Genomic DNA, 16,443 nt, shown 5'->3' with positions numbered 1-16,443 from the left:
GCTCTTCCACTATAGAAGTTAGGGTGTAAAAAGGTTTAGCAACCACACTCATTCTGGGCATTCTAATGCACACACTCAAGTTTTATACAGAATTACACAAAATTATACAAGGCAGCTAATGGCCTGCATGTGAGAGGGCTGGAATACGAGATAGGCAGGGCAGGTGATCTCCAAGGGTGCCATTAAGGGGGCACCCTTTATGACTTTTTCAATTTGTTTGAACATATATATAAGAACTCCAGAGGTTGGTGAGTTAAGATGCATCATATGATCGTCCATGCAGTAGTTATCATACAGAACCTTGGGAGCGAGGCTGGTCGGACACATTCTGAAAGCGCCTCCCCCGTTCATGTTGCCTAAAAGCATGTGACACTAAAAAAAGTCAAAATCATAGTGTTAGTGCTACAAGCAGACTGTATATTAGTGTGTTTTAGTGTTTTTATTAGACATTTGGAAATAAATATTTAACTCCTTTTTCCTGTTTGGACTTACTACTTTTTATTGGCTATTGCACCATGGCTATTGCACCATAACAACACATCCATTTCCTATCGTCTGACAAATCAGTGTTATCATAGGGTCAATAGACCTCATTGTAACCAATCAAAATCCAGATTTCATTTTTCTGAAACAAGTAAAAAGATTCAAGAAGAAAAACTGTTCTTATAGGCATCCAGTAAGTTGATTCTCTAATAACTCAAGACAGAAAATAGGTTGGTCAGCCTTATGATTAGATGGATTATTTATTGTGTAAAACTCTGCAAAGTTCCAATATACTCTGTTACAGTTTTCACCATTGTTAAAGCAGCGGTATGCAGTCTTAAGCTCTCGCTCACAACCTGAAGGTTTGCGAGTTCAATCCACGCATTGATTCAGGTAGACAGCTCAAGGTTGAATCAGCCTTCCATCCTTCAGAGGTCGGTAAAATGAGCACCCAGCTTGGTGGAGGGTAGTACATAATTTACCTGAAAGCGCTGCGGAAAAGTAGAATAATCTGATGTGTAAGGTAGTCTCCCGTTTTTATACCTACAGCAGATATCAGGTGAAAGAAATAGGCATATTGAATTTCAACATGCCCAATGCTTTATTTTCGTGGGAGATACTGTAGGCCACCACCACAGGTGGCATTCTGTCCATTGAGAACACATGTATGTTCAGCCAAACCAAGGGTGCTGTGTGTCGGAGATTTGGGAGAAGTAGCTGTCAAATAGATCCCTATTTGGTCAATAGCCATTACATTTGAATGGCCATGTTAATACTGAAACCAATCCTGGCCTAGTTCTATAGTGTATGCAATCCTCTGTGAATTAAATTCCTCTCCTGGTGTCCTGGCTGCTTTTGCCATTACTATGTAGCTGTGTCAGAAAGACTAGATCCAGAAGACATTCTACTTTCTGAATGTGATCAAGAATGATTCCATTCATTCAGAAGAACCAGAGATCTTTAAAATGGTAACAAGTACATCAAAACAGAGAATCATCTTACAAAACTGTGCAGCTTTTCATGACTGCAAAACTAGGCTTTATATACATGACTGGACAACACCTTAAGTGTGTGTGCATGTTATGAGTCCTGTGGTTATCATTGGCGAAATCCGACGACAAATTCAGTAAGGACCAGGTCAAAAGTTTTGTAAACCGGCCTATGCTCCTTCAGAATCATGGCCTCATAATACCAGGTATATATATATATATATATATATATATATATATATATATATACATATATATAGCTAGATAGATAAATAGATAGATAGAGATATATATGTATAAATATATATATATATATATATATATATATATAGTCATTACTTTTATACACTAAAGCTACCTTCCATTTTACTGTGTATTTTGATCTTTCTGGTGGTACTCCACTGTCTTGTTCACTTCTAGGTATCAGAGAGCTATTCGCATGTATTATACAGTACTCATATTTATCTTTCTGGCCAGTGACCCATCTTAATTGTTGTCATCGATGTTTTAAGAACAGAGTATCCCGTATTACAGAAGTATGCGGTCCATTTTTTTAACCTGACCTCGGAGTCAAAATAATCTGTTGCAAAACTCCGCAGGGGCAGAAACGTGATAGAAACCTCATATTTCTTAAAATTTATGACTGTTTCTTGGTGGTCTACAAGCCATTCAGGAAAGGGAGTACTTAGTCTTCTAAATTGTTTAATGTTTGTTCTTAAGGAAGGTCAGTGTAAGTTCTTATTTAGATTTATGATTGCAAATATAGAATGTCAGTAGCAAATCCAAAGACTAGCAAGTTACAAGTCGAGGTTACTGGATTTATGTTTCATTATAATGATGTGAGGATAATTCTTTTAGCTCCATGACCATTTCATTAGTCACAGTTTGTAGAAACAAATCTTTATACAAATAAAGGTTTAAATTAAAACAAAAACAAAGGAAGTCATGTTTATCCCCGTCTTCCGTTTAGCAAGAGCAATGAGATTGTTCCTCCAGTTAAAATAGCAGGGAATTCAATATTTTCAGAGTATCCATTGCTATATTGGGGTACTTTACCACCTTGTTAGAAACCGGGAAAAGGCTAGGATTAGTATAATGGCTTGGGTCTCATTATACCATTATTTTATTATTTATTTTTTTATTTTTACATCTTAATTCTATTCTCTTATTCTGAAAATATTATGCTTTGCTTTAAAGGGGTGGTCCGGTTACAAATGAACTTTTTTAAATATCAGCCAAATGGGTTACAATAATAAAACAAATCAGTACTTACCCTCTTCAACCTCAGCGATCCAGCCTTACAGCACCACGATTATCCCGGTCTCTGATGACAGCAAAAGTCAGGTAACCGCTAGCTACCAATCAGAGGCCTCAACATCACCAGTCAGAACTCCTGGCGTCATGGCGCCCAGGATGTGAGCACTGATGCCAGTACAATGAGCAGTGACAATGCAGCCTCTGATTGGCAGCCAGCGTTCACCTAACTTCCGCTGTCATTAGAGATTGGGAGAGAGAATTGTGGTGGTGCAGTGCTGGATTGCCGTTGCTGAGGGCGGTAAGCACAATTTGTTTGGTTCATATTTTAAAAAGCTCATTGTCACCAGAAAACCCCTATAAGATGCACAACTTAGAATTGAGCATCATGCACATAGTCATGCATGCAGTCTGTAGGAACATACACTGAGTCCCTACCTACTACAAATCTGTAGGCATTCCATGTGTCACAATATGGTGCCTCCATGTGGCACTATATATGGATATATTCTACTCTAAAAGTCATGTTTCTAGGGCAGATTACGTACTGTAGCCTACATAGGGGAGGTTACTTACCAGAGTGTCAATTGTAGTAGCTAAAGAACCTGGAAAAACCCACACAAATATTGGGAAAATATACAAATTCTAGGCAAATTTTGCTGTGATCAATTTTGAGACCTACTTGAAATTTCAGAAACCACATAAATCAGAAACTCTTGAAAAAAAATGAAAAAACAGAATCCTATGACCTCAAAGAATTACTCAACCACACATGTTGTTATCTAGGATGAGACCATAACTTGGAACCACTCCTGCAGTCTTTGTCTTGTTGAAAATAATTGTTGGTAAGGATCATAGTACATTTTTTTGGCACGTGTCTTATAGCTGAAAACTATACCCGTAATCTCTTGGAACGTATTAGAACAATCTCATTCATTCAGGAAGATGTGTAAAAAATGTTTCACTCCTAGTGCAAATCTCTGGATTTTTCAGATGTTTCCCTCTCCATTCATTAGCTGGAACGTGGCATTCTAATCTACACTAGGACTGGGTGCCAGATTCTTATCAAAGAACGAGTGGCACTAATATTTGTGAGGTGGAATTTTTTTCTTGACTAACAAGGGATTGAGTGTCATGCATTCTGGAAATGCTTTCAATGCATGCTTAGCTAGAAAAGAAATGTTTTCACTCACAGGGTCACTAGGGAGACGGTGTTACATGAGTCAGTATCCAGAGTCTGTAACTGAGTTGGGTCTATTTATTAAAACTTCCCAGCTAAAACAGCTTGGAGCAGTCAGAATTCACATAGAAGTGAAGGGTTTCCTAAACAACACTGGAAGAACTGGTTGATTTTCGGTTATTTTAGATTCTGTTGATCACATAATTAATATCAATCTATCAATCTTCCAATCAGTTCTCTTTAGGGCTATTTCACATGGGCATAATATGGGCACATTATAGCATATGTGTTATGGACATAACATGTGGACCTCTAGAGATTCTGCTGGACAGAGCTTAGATCACTTAGGGTTCCAGATGGTCTATAGTAAGTCCATTTTACTACAACCGTAGGGAGCCTAGATCTTGTGACCATAATATGGATGTCTTCAAAGAGGACCCTGCAGCTCCCCGAGATGTATTTTTTAGTACATTTAGTACATTAGTGCATTCCACATTAAATACTAATTCTGGAGCATCTTTTTTTTTAGAGCTCTGAGTCGTCTTGTTTTTATTCCTCCTGGAAATTTATGAAAAAATTGACAACTGGGTGTTCCAATTCCCCCTGTCAATAGGCTGGGTCCATACATTGACACTGGATAGTGCAGAGTGTGTAGAGACATGCCTCATTGACAAATTAAATAGTAGCAACCAGTTGTCATTTTATTTGCACATTTTCTGGAGAAATACAGGGTAACAACACAATACAAAGTTCTAGGAAAGATGCTTCTGAATTGCTATTTCACAAGGAGTACAAGTATTAAGAAGAATTGGCGGGTCCCCTTTAAATCCTGATGCAAAACTCACATATATACTATCTTGCTACAGAGTAAATAACTGCACCTTGTCTATAAGGCTGGGTTTACACAGGGCTGAAATCCCGCGTAAATCTCGCAGAATGTCCGCAGCGGGACCACATGGCAATTCCCCGAGATTTCTGCAGCTGAAATCTTGGGACATTTGATGCGGGGTTGGAAAGCAGTTTATTTTGCTACGGCCATCTCTCTCCTTAGAGAGAAGAGAGCCAACAGCGGATACAGCGATACAATTGACATGCCGCGGCATGTCAGTTTCAGAGCAACTTGGCCAAAGCAGATTGTCCTCAGCGTGTGGATGAGATTTTTGCATGCGCTGTTGCGCTATTACTATACTTGTGCCTCACACAAGATGGCGCGGCACCATGAGAATTGGCATGTATGATCACACATGCGCAGTACAATTCAATGGACGCCGATGGCTGGCAACGGGAATCAGTATGGCAGCACAAGAAACACGTGTTTGTATGTTTATTATTGTTATGTGTATATATGTTTTTAATGCTTCAATTAGATACAACTGTTTGCTTATGTCAGGGGTGGTAACCTGTCTTGTGATTGGAGATGGATGCCCCATGGTGACTTCTTAAGGGGGATAATTGTGCATTTGGGGATAGCTTGACGAAGACCATCTGGTTGACACGTTGCTGTCTTTGTCTGATGACATGGGAGAATAAAGGTTGACTTCTATTCTTGTAAACCTGGATGCTGCCGCTTTCCTTTATTTGTAGGCTTAAGACTGCAGGCGGAATTTCCGTGTGGAAAGTCTGCACGGAAATTCCATGGCAGTTCCGTCCCGTTTGAACCTAGCCTCAAGATTATCAATACCCATCCAGTCAGGGGCGTAACTATAGAGGATGCAGGGGATGCGGTTGCACCCGGGCCCAGGAGCCTTAGGGGGCCCATAAGGCCTCTCTTCTCCATATAGGGAACGCAGTACTATACGTAAAGCAATATAGTTGGGGGCCCTGTTACAGGTTTTGCATCGGGGTCCAGGAGCTTCAAGTTACGCCTCTGCATCCAGTTATCTGTTACAGGCATCCATACAGCACATTTGATCTCATTACACAATCTTATGGAAGATTTCATGACTATGAATATTTATCTAGTTTGCTGTCAATATTGCAGAATGTTTCTGTATTACAACATGTGCTATTATAATGTATGATACAGTATAAGGAATAGTCAGACGTTGCTAAATCCAAAGTCAATTCACAATTGAAAAATCTGAAATGAAATTACTTTTAAGAGCGTTTCTGCATGCAACTATGTACGGAAAGTGTCTTTACTCACACTGACCACATTCTCAGCTATGAATTCCATGCAGGAATCAGAGATAGCCGGTTAGTACCTACAGGGAGCTATGATGTGAGGACCACCAGAGTTGTGACAAGTGATGTAGCTGCCTCCAGGGTAAAACAAAGGTTTACATATTACACTAGCAATTTGAATGTTTTCAAAACATATTGCCAAGACAGTGGGACTTGGCAGCCGTGGCTCAGTTTTTCTTCTTCTACTTCTTATGTTGTGCATAGTTGGATTAAATGTTATTAACCTTTTTTTTTTTTTTCATTTGCCTACAAGAAACTACAAGCAACCTAGTAACCCAGCTAAGAATTCTTTGCAGCACTTAAACTTGTCTTCATGGCTACCAAAAGATTACACACACAAATCACTTCACAAAAGTAGCGTAAGAGCCTAGAGCATAGATAACCATGCAGGACAATTGTCTTTTCCAAACTCTTAAATAGTCTCCCAAAGTGAAATGTTTTATAATCGTTTTTTGTGCGGTAGTCAGAGAAGAAAGAAAGAAGTTTGGGCACAGATTATCCATTCGAAAGAAAGGATTTTTTTCTTGGTTCCAACTGCAACACAATAAAGCACATAATTAACTTCACAATTCTTTGTGTTTCTCGTTTGACTGCAGGGAGGAGATGAAAGAGGACTGCTAGGCCTTGCATTCCATCCCAATTATAAGAAAAATGGAAAGCTGTATGTGTCATACACCACCAACCAAGAGCGTTGGGCCAGCGGACCTCACGACCACATTCTTCGAGTTGTAGAGTACACAGTATCTAGGTACTGCATCTAAAAAGCAGCGTGGTGCTGTTCATTCTATTAATAATACTTATAACATCTAGTTTATGCCTAAGACTCTGCACGTGTTTTGGTTGTAGTATTACTCACTGATCATAAATCATTTCTTACATTTTTTTTTTTCTTCTTTTCATAAAGTCAATTGCCACAGAACAATCTAAGTATTTATGCAGAATGTGTGTGGCTCTAGATCTAGAAAGATTAAAAATGACCTATTGTTTAAATCAAGTTTTTATGTTATTCATATTTCTAATTGTTCATGTCACTATCTATATGGAAAAAAAATCCTGAAATCCTCCAGTTTTCACTGAGTCTTGATAGAAGACTGACTCTTATGGCTATGTAAGAGAACATTACCAGCAGCACATATGATAAACCACAACTGTGGTGGGAGCTTGAATGATGCAGCAGCCACCTGGAACCGGACCTCATCCGTCATATATGCAGAAATGAAAAAACGTGGCAGCATCAATGGATGTGAAAAAGTTCAAGAAGTACTTTACTCTCCCATAACATCAACAGGTATGGGTGACCTTTCGGACCCCAATTAGGTCTTTGTCAAGCTTGACAAAGGCCCAATTGGGGGCTGAAACATCGCCCATACCTGTTGGTGTTATGGAAGAATAAAGTACTTCTTGAACTTTTTTACATCCATTGATGCTGCCACGTTTTTTTCACTTCTTCTTATGGCTGTGTGGAGATCTTCTCAGTAGTCATCTCAATATCAATGCAGGCAAGATTACAATGAAAAGTAATGCTGCGTTTAACTGAATGATTATCGTTCAGAAAATTGTTCAAGCAAGCGAAACTGTACGATAATCTTTCAGTTTAAATGCAAAAAAATGAGAATTGTGAAGGTCTCGCTCGTCGTCCTGTTTCAGCCGGCATAAAAATCTGTGCCGGATTGTGTACTTCTTGTGTAGTTTAAACAGTTTAGTGTTTTATATCCGTTCAGGAATAGGAAACGCTGAACGATTAGTGCACAAGAACTACACGATTCTCAATAAGAATCGTGCAGTCTAAACTCGCTGCACAGGCGCGGATGAGCTGGTGATGACGTCACCAGTTCGTACGTTTGGGCAAATGAGGATCGTGAGATTCCCCTCTCATGTAAAACTGGCATAACACCTTTATATATAGATAACACAATAACAAATCATTCCCCATAGGTGATGGTCACAACTCATCTTTCCCCCATCCCTGTAAATGACTTCTGCCATAATCACAGAGCATGGCCACAACACTTTTCCATAGAAGTCAATGAAGCATCTCCATTCCAAAGGTTCCTAATGCTTCGCGAATATCTCTGAATACTGTTAAGCTCCAGCAAAATGACTGCCAACATATTAGCATATTAGAAAAATAGAAAATGTATCTTTATCAAATTAGTAAAAAAAAAATAGATGCTACATTTCCTTTAAATATGTGATTTTAAATTAATGATTTCAAAACAGGAAGAACCCCAGTCAAGTGGATGTGAGAACCGAGAGGATGTTTCTTGAAGTAGCAGAACTGCATAGAAAACACCTGGGAGGACAGCTCTTGTTTGGTCCAGATGGCTTCTTGTATATTTTTCTAGGAGATGGAATGATAACTATTGATGATATGGAAGAAATGGATGGTTTGAGGTAAGACTACAAATAGCTGGAAGAATGCTTTTTTCTATTGGTATTGGGTTATATGGCAGAGTGATGTTGAGAAACGGACATTATTTCCTATTAATGTATTTAATGGCAATATTTTGCATTATAGTGTTTGCATTTTTGCTTGAATGCTTTTAATTACACTTTATGGAATGAAAGCTAAATGATATCAATAGGCCATTAAAAATACATTGTACATTATGTTGTTCTCAGCAGTGAGATTATTTAGCCTTGATACATTATTAGCCTTGATTGTTTTGTTTTGTGTAAAAAAAATGTTCACTTCTAGCTTTTATCATTTGATGCACTTCTTATGATGTTGATTTTTTTAGTGACTTTACAGGGTCAGTACTAAGATTAGATGTTGACATTGATGGATGCAATGCTCTCTACTCCATTCCAAGAAGCAATCCTCACTTTAACAGTACAAACCAGCCCCCTGAAATCTTTGCGCACGGACTTCATAACCCAGGCAGGTAAGCCACATGTTATTGTTGTAAGCACTTATGAGCTAGAGAGGAAATATGGAAGATATAGGTTTTCACGGACAGAGGCTTAAAGGGGTTGTCTGGTTACCAGACAACATTGCTGCTATAGTACCAACTGTCTTCAAATAACAAAAACAGCAGTACTTACCCGTTCATTGGGATCCAGCGCTGCTGCCTTACCGTCCTCCTGTGGCGAACAGGATGTGAGCGCTGATGCCAGGGGAACAGGTGGTGACACTGCAGCCTCTGATTGGCTGCAGTGTTCAGGTGAGTTCCTCCTAAGTCATCTTCCACAGCAGTCACTGGGAGGACATCAGGGGCAACAGTGCTGCTTCGCTGCAGTAGAGGACAGTTGGAGCTATAGCAGCAATGTTGTTTGGTATCTGGAGAACTCTTTTAATATTAAGAACTGAGAGAACAGAGAGAACAATGTAACTTCGATGAGTGGCACATAAACTCACAACTACTTTCCTTTATACTTAAAACAATGGATTGAAATAACCCCTATAGCAGCTTTTGGGTTGATCCAATAATAGATATTATAAGCCTCTGCAGAACTCCACTCACCAAAGACATCACAGGATTGAGAACTAGTCTGAGCATCAGTGTTTCTGCCCATTAACTAAATATGCAATATGGCCTCCTCATGAGGGCCGCAATGGGGTGGCGGTAGGGGGTATGATATAGTAAAATAGTATGTAAGGCTGAAAAAAGACATATCCATCCAGTTCAGCCTATTGCCCCCAATGTTGATCCAGAGGAAGGCAAAAAACCCAATGAGGTAGAAGCCAATTTTCCCCATTTAAGGGAAAAACTTCCTTCCTGATTCCAGTTTGGCAATTGGAATAATCCCTGGATAGACAAACTTTATGAGGTTATTAATGATCATAACATATAATATTGTGTCGCTCAAGAAAGGTGTCCAGGCCCCTCTTGAACTCTTATCGAATTCGCCACCACCCGATCCTCAGGGAGAGAGTTCCATAGTCTCACTGCTCTTACAGGAAAGAACCTCCTTCTATGTCAGTGTACAAACCTTCTTTCCTCTAGATGTAGGGGATGCCCCCTTGTTACAGTCGCAGTCCTGGGTATAAATGGATGATGGGAGAGATCTCTGTATTGTCCCCTATACATAGTTATTAGATCGCCCCTCAGCCATCTTTTTACCAAACAAAATAATCCCAATTTTGATAACCTCTCTGAACTAGAAAGGGTGAATTGTGACTCTCGCGATAAAGTCTCCCACCACTATGCACCCCAATTAACATAATATATGAACATTTTCAGATGCATTGTGAAAGTTAATTCCTTTGGGATTATGATTTCAGTGGGTTGTTATTCAGTGACTTCAGCCTTCTCTGTATGAACCTGCATATAGAAGTTCATGTCAATCACTGAGAAGGATCACCCACTGGATTTATAAGCCGAGCAAGGGCAAGAATTTAAATCATTACATTAAAAGTTGTGCAGAATCTTTTTCATAAAGCTATACAGTATATAAACCTACTCGGAGCATTAGCTGATCCTTCTCTATGATATGATGCTCGAAAATACGGCAGCATGTCCAATGTGGAAAGCATATAGAATATTGAACTCCTTTTTTATCTTGTTTTAGGTGTGCTGTTGATCGTCATTCCAAGGATAGCAGTGTGAATTTAACAATTCTTTGCTCAGATTCCAGTGCCAAGAACAGGTCCACTTCACGAATATTACACATCATTAAAGGAAAGGATTATGGTAGGCTACATTGTGATTTTCCTTGTCTTCAAACAATAGCTGATATATAAAGATTTATAATGGCACATGTTACCGCATAATAAAATATTCCAACATGCAGAATAAGCCAGACATAAAAGACTAAACAATTTTCGCAGTAAAATTTAAAGGGTCACTCCACTTTGAGACAATTTGTGCTAATGTGATAGCCAATGTGATAACTAGCAAAACTGCAAATCACTTTATCTTATATGCAGACTTAAAGATATATGCAAAACTACTGGCTAATCGGCTACACCTTTTCTCATCTGTCCTCGTTCATCCTGATCAAGTGGGCTTTGTGCCGGATAGGGAGGCATGCTTTTCATGTTCTACCTTGACTACCTTTGTGTTTCCTTTAGTCTTTGGGTTGTTTGAAAGTTAATAAATAGAGATGAGCGAACGTGCTCATTTAGAGCAATTACTCGATCAAGCATCGCTTTTTCAAGTAACTGCCTAATTGGGCGAAAAGATTCGGGGGGCACCAGGGGTGAGCGGGGGGCTGCGGTGGGGAGTGAGGGGGGGAAAGAGAGAGAGAGCTCCCACCTGTTCCCCCCTACTAACCCCCGCTCCACCCCACTGCCACCCCCCCCCCGGCGCCCCCCAAATCTTTTCGCTCGAGTAGGCAGTTACTCGAAAAAAGCGATTCTCGATCGAGTAATTGTCCTAAACGAGCACGTTCGCTCATCTCTATTAATACATTTTTCGAATTTGAAAAAAAAATACATCACCTTGGCCTCTGTTACGTCCCTTAGAAGCACCATATCTTTATGGCTCTGTGAGTCATCACAGGTTCCCTTTAACACACTTTTGTCATTGAGGGAAAGAAAATCATCAGTGACTACAAATGCTCATGAGGAACCCTCTAATATGAGTATGCTACCAAGCAGAATAGCATTGCTATCCAACACACTAATGAAACAGATGTACTTAAGTGGAAAGATTCCAAATGAGCAAATATTGTGGTCATGTGATTGGAAATAGAGCAGAGTTTATTAACGTAACATCATTATCTAATAAGTTTTACACACTTTACAATATTTCAGATGCTCATGATGGAATAAGGGAATTTACACGATGGGAAATAATAAATCATTAAAATATGTATGTGATGTAAATATCTAGTTTAAACTAGAAAGACACATTTGGGGAAATTATAATTAAATGTATGGCTCGGTTTCAAATTAAGGACACTTTAGGAATAGAAAAGGGACACTTCAAAACAAAAAAACCCCACAGATATTAAGCTATAAAATCTATTGGACTTGGATCATTTTCCTTATTATTTCATACCCCCATTTTTAAGGGGTTATAATATCAACATAATTTATCACAATTCATACAAGACACTTTTTGTACTGTTTTGGCCTAATGCTACAACAGGTCCTTTTCATTTTCAGAAAATGAGCTTCCACTCTTAGAATTCAAGCCACTAAGCAATGGACAAACAGTTGGTGGCTTTATATACAGAGGCTGTCAGTCGGAGCGGCTATATGGAAGCTATGTATTTGGAGACCGTTATGGGTATGTTACAATTATTTTCAACTAGAAATTACAGTAATCACACAGTGAAGGTTTTGGACTTTTATCTTGTGAACACCAGGCAGCAGGTTAATGAAATAAAACTATTAAGTGAACAGCTCCACTAATATGATGACCTATCCCAAGGAGTCCCTATGCTTGGAATTCCCGGCGATGAGCTCATTGCTTGGCCCACTGTTGGTGCAGGGGGCTGGACATCATCATCAGTGACGGTAGCGGAAGTGCCATAGCCGATTTCACTCCCCTTGAAAGAAATGGGAGCTGAAGCTGGCTACTACACTTTTGGTACTTCCTTCCCCGACACAGCTAATTGCATGTGATTCAGAGTACCCTGAGGATATGTCATCAATAGTTAATTGACAGGGTCCCACTGCTTGGAATTCCCGGCGATGAGCTGATTGCTCGGCCCACTGTCAGTGCAGAGGGCTGGGTATCATCATCGGTGATGGTAGTGGAAGTGCCATAGCCGACTTCACTCCCCTTGAAAGAAATGGGAGCTGAAGCTGGTTACTACACTTTTGGTACTTCTGTCCCCGTCACAGCTGATTGCATGGGATTCAGAGTACCCTGAGGATATGTCATCAACAATTTTTTTGCCCAGAAAACCCCCTTTTCATATGCCCTGGTAGGGTATATGACTGTCATAGCACGATTTCTGCACTCAGGACCCCCTTCTATGTACAGAGATTGCTCTGTAACAGCAACTCGCATTCATGTAAACTTTGCGCCATCCTATAATACTACATTAGCCCCTCTGCGAAGGCTGCATTGGAAGTGTCTAGCTGACACCAGTTTACCCAGCAAAATCAGCTGCTTGCCTGGACCAGGACCTGGGGTGATTAGCTGTTTACCCTAGGCACTGCATTCATAAAAATGGCTTGTGCCTGTATTCGTTTTTCCACATACATAGACAGACTGCATCTGCAATGTGATTTTTCTCTAATGTTTAGTCCCCATCATAACAATGTTCCCTCTCAGTTGACCACCTGCGCATTTAACACAACTAATCATTAACCAGTCATTTGTTACTATTGTTTAGTTTATGATGTAAACATTTACTTTACAGTGTATAGCTGAGTGTGGCAGGGATCTGTCTTACTGATGTTCCTTCTTATCGGAAGAATAATTATGGCTTTGTTGAATATTTGCCATACATTACATGATAATAATCATATATTAACATATTTAAATATCTTTAAGTGCAGATTCCAGCTCTCCAAGCCTTAATTTCTAAGGCAGCACAATGCTTTTACAAAAGTCCATATATTGGTAATTCATCAACTAGAGAGTTAGCCAAAGTTTGGTAATAATTATTTATCGGTTGCTTACAGAGATATTGCCATTCTTTTATTCATTTTTGGTAACTACTTTTACAAGAGTAACAACAGGATTTGCAACCACATTGGTTGTTCCCTATTAAGGGCTATTTCTCAGCAACTAATTAACAGTATGGTTGCAAATCCCGAAATGAGAAAATGTCAAGTTAGTAACATTGTAGGAGAACAGCTTGAAATGCTTTGATGATTAAAATGTCATCTATGTGAAATTGTAATTTTTTTTCCCACTTATTTGAGAGCATGAGCAAATAATGATTATGTAATTTCAGAAACTTTATAACACTCCACCAAAACTCCATCACTAAACAGTGGCAGGAAAAACCATTCTGTCTTGGCAGTGGAGGTTCCTGCAGAGGACCCTTCATGGGACACATTCTGGGTTTCGGAGAAGATGAACTAGGTACAACCACATCTAATGTGTTAATATGTTTTATGTAGGATTGTCATAGATGATATGTACATAAAGGCAGCCGCATATATAAATTATTAAGTAATAAAGCGATAGTAGACCAAACAACTCATGTCTACTGACAGGCTAAAGCTATGGAAAATACGTTGTAAATACACATTTTGAATTGATATTGGCTTTAAAATGTGCAAGTTTGTACTAAGAATAAAAGTGTGTGTGTTTGAAAGTTAAAGGGGTTTTTTAAAGGCAAAAACTATTTACTATATATACTCGAGTTTTAGCTGACCCGAGTATAAACCGAGTCAGTAAGTTTTACCACAAAAAACCTGGTAAAACCTATTGACTCGAGTATAAGCCTAGCTATACTCGAGTATATACTGGGTAAAACAAAAACGCAATACTCACCTCTCAGCCGGCATCTGTGTCCCCGGCGCAATGCTGTCCCTGGTGCGATGCTCTCCCCGTCGGTGTGGCAAGCTGCTTCAGACTTCTCCCCGCTGTCATCTCCTTGGCTCAGTTTTAAATTCCCCCACCGTCAATGCTGTGTAACCAAGCGCTGTGATTGGATCGAGTGACAGCCAATCACAGTGATGTCATTCACTGAATGGCTGTGAATGATTGAGCGCCGGCTGTGATTGGCTGGCGCTTGATCCAATCACAGTGCCTAATTACACAGCACTGATGGCGGGGGAATTCAAAACCAAGCCAGGGAGATGACAGCGGGAGAAGTCTAAAGCAGCTTGCCGCACCGACAGGGAGAGCATCGCGCAAGGGGAAGGAATTGCGCCGGGGACACAGATGACGGCTAAAAGGTGAGTATTGCGTTTTTGTTTTTTACCTCACTCGAGTATAAGCTCATGGGGGCTTTTTCAGCACATTTTTTTTGTATATACGGTAATCGCTAGAGACCTGTTGCTCCGGATCCCCAGCTAACACCTGATCATGCAGCCCGCAGACATGCATCATAAGGGACAGAAGCAAAAGTGCACTAGCTGGCTTTACTCCCATTGAAATCAATAGGGGCTGAAACAGCTCTTGCTCTGTGGCGCACTTCTGGCCTGCTGTACTAACAAGTAGGCCCGCACGATTAGCTTATCGCCAAGGAAGTCGAACGCCAGGTCCCCAGTACTATTGATGACTTATCCTGAGGATAGGTCATCAATAATTTTTGCCTGGAAAACGCCTTTAAACCAAAAATACTCCCGTTATCTTGTGCGAAGTTAAAGATCACCAGAATCCTTCAGCAATGCGAGGAAATAGCTATGACTGATTCTGAAATGATAAATGCGTCTGGCATATCATGAAGAAATGTACATAACCTCCATGTTATATTGGCATTTTTAACAGGTGAAGTCTACATACTGTCAAGTAGTAAAAGTATGACTCAGACACACAGTGGAAAACTTTACAAGATCATTGATCCTAAAAGGTAAGAGGTGTTTATTACCTTAAGTACGGAAGTAAGATACTTTTTAAGTATTCACTCTATATGCAAATAATAGCATGCAGTGCAAAATGTATAAAATGATTAACAAAACCAGACATTATATACAGAAATTGACATGTGACACAATTTTGTAATACTCTTTCGGGAAGCTCACTGATGAAATACAGGGAATCTGGGCCTCCTTTTACAATGGAGAAGTGCTTTTTAAAGTGAACTTGTCACTTGCCTAAAGCACCTTAAACTAACTTATGGTGCTGTATGCAAGGTCATAGGGAGCCAGGTGCTATATTTTTATACTCACCCTCTTCCTGATTCCCGCTGTGCCCACCTCTTAAGTTCGCGCATCGGACGAAAACCTGACTCTTTTCAGAGTTCTGTGCTCTCACATAGACTTGTATAGGAAAGCACACGGACTTCAACAGGAGGCATCGTGGGAACCAGGAAGTGGAAGAGTATGAAGAATACAGCCCCTGACTCCCTGTCACCTGCCCTAAATTCACAATAAGTTAGTTTATGGTGCTTTAGGCAGGTGACAGGTTCCCTTTAACTGACTGATGTGACTAAGACTAGGATTCCTTCCTCCTTGATATCACGGATGGTTGCAGCAGTCACTTAATATGAATTACTTTTCTATAAAAGTCCATATTATGTATTAGTACAATGTACATTTTGGAACCAAGTAATGCATGATGTAATGATTCGCTACCCACTGAAATGAAAGGTATTTTGCTTTAAGACGTTATTAACATTCACAAAGTATATGTAATTGTTTCCATTCCCTTAAAGACGCTTCAGATGTTTCACATGTTATTAACATTTGCTGTGTAGAAAGTATAATCTTACGGTATGTAATCTGCTATTTTGGGTTTGGGTGAGGTTGCCTACAATGTTTATGGAGGGGATATTTACTGCCCAATGTAATCGCAATTTAAATATATCCCCAATAGCAAATACAAAAACCTAGTA

The 16,443-nt window shown here is 39.7% G+C and overlaps 1 protein-coding gene across 1 annotated transcript in view; it reads left to right on the top strand.

The window, feature by feature from the left end:
* Positions 1 to 16,443, top strand: part of HHIP (hedgehog interacting protein) — a 107,609-nt gene that overhangs the window by 66,540 nt on the left and 24,626 nt on the right. The window contains exons 5-11 of the mRNA XM_066573692.1: positions 6,687 to 6,838; positions 8,311 to 8,484; positions 8,832 to 8,975; positions 10,603 to 10,724; positions 12,143 to 12,266; positions 13,891 to 14,021; positions 15,378 to 15,459. Of these exons, the coding sequence (XP_066429789.1) occupies positions 6,687 to 6,838; positions 8,311 to 8,484; positions 8,832 to 8,975; positions 10,603 to 10,724; positions 12,143 to 12,266; positions 13,891 to 14,021; positions 15,378 to 15,459 (929 nt within the window). The remainder of the gene's footprint in view (positions 1 to 6,686; positions 6,839 to 8,310; positions 8,485 to 8,831; positions 8,976 to 10,602; positions 10,725 to 12,142; positions 12,267 to 13,890; positions 14,022 to 15,377; positions 15,460 to 16,443) is intronic.

The sequence above is a fragment of the Eleutherodactylus coqui genome, chromosome 7 (assembly GCF_035609145.1).
Source record: "Eleutherodactylus coqui strain aEleCoq1 chromosome 7, aEleCoq1.hap1, whole genome shotgun sequence".
Lineage (NCBI taxonomy): Eukaryota > Metazoa > Chordata > Amphibia > Anura > Eleutherodactylidae > Eleutherodactylus > Eleutherodactylus coqui.
The sequence above is the reverse complement of the archived record's forward strand: the minus strand, read 5'-3'. Positions and strand labels throughout refer to the sequence as shown.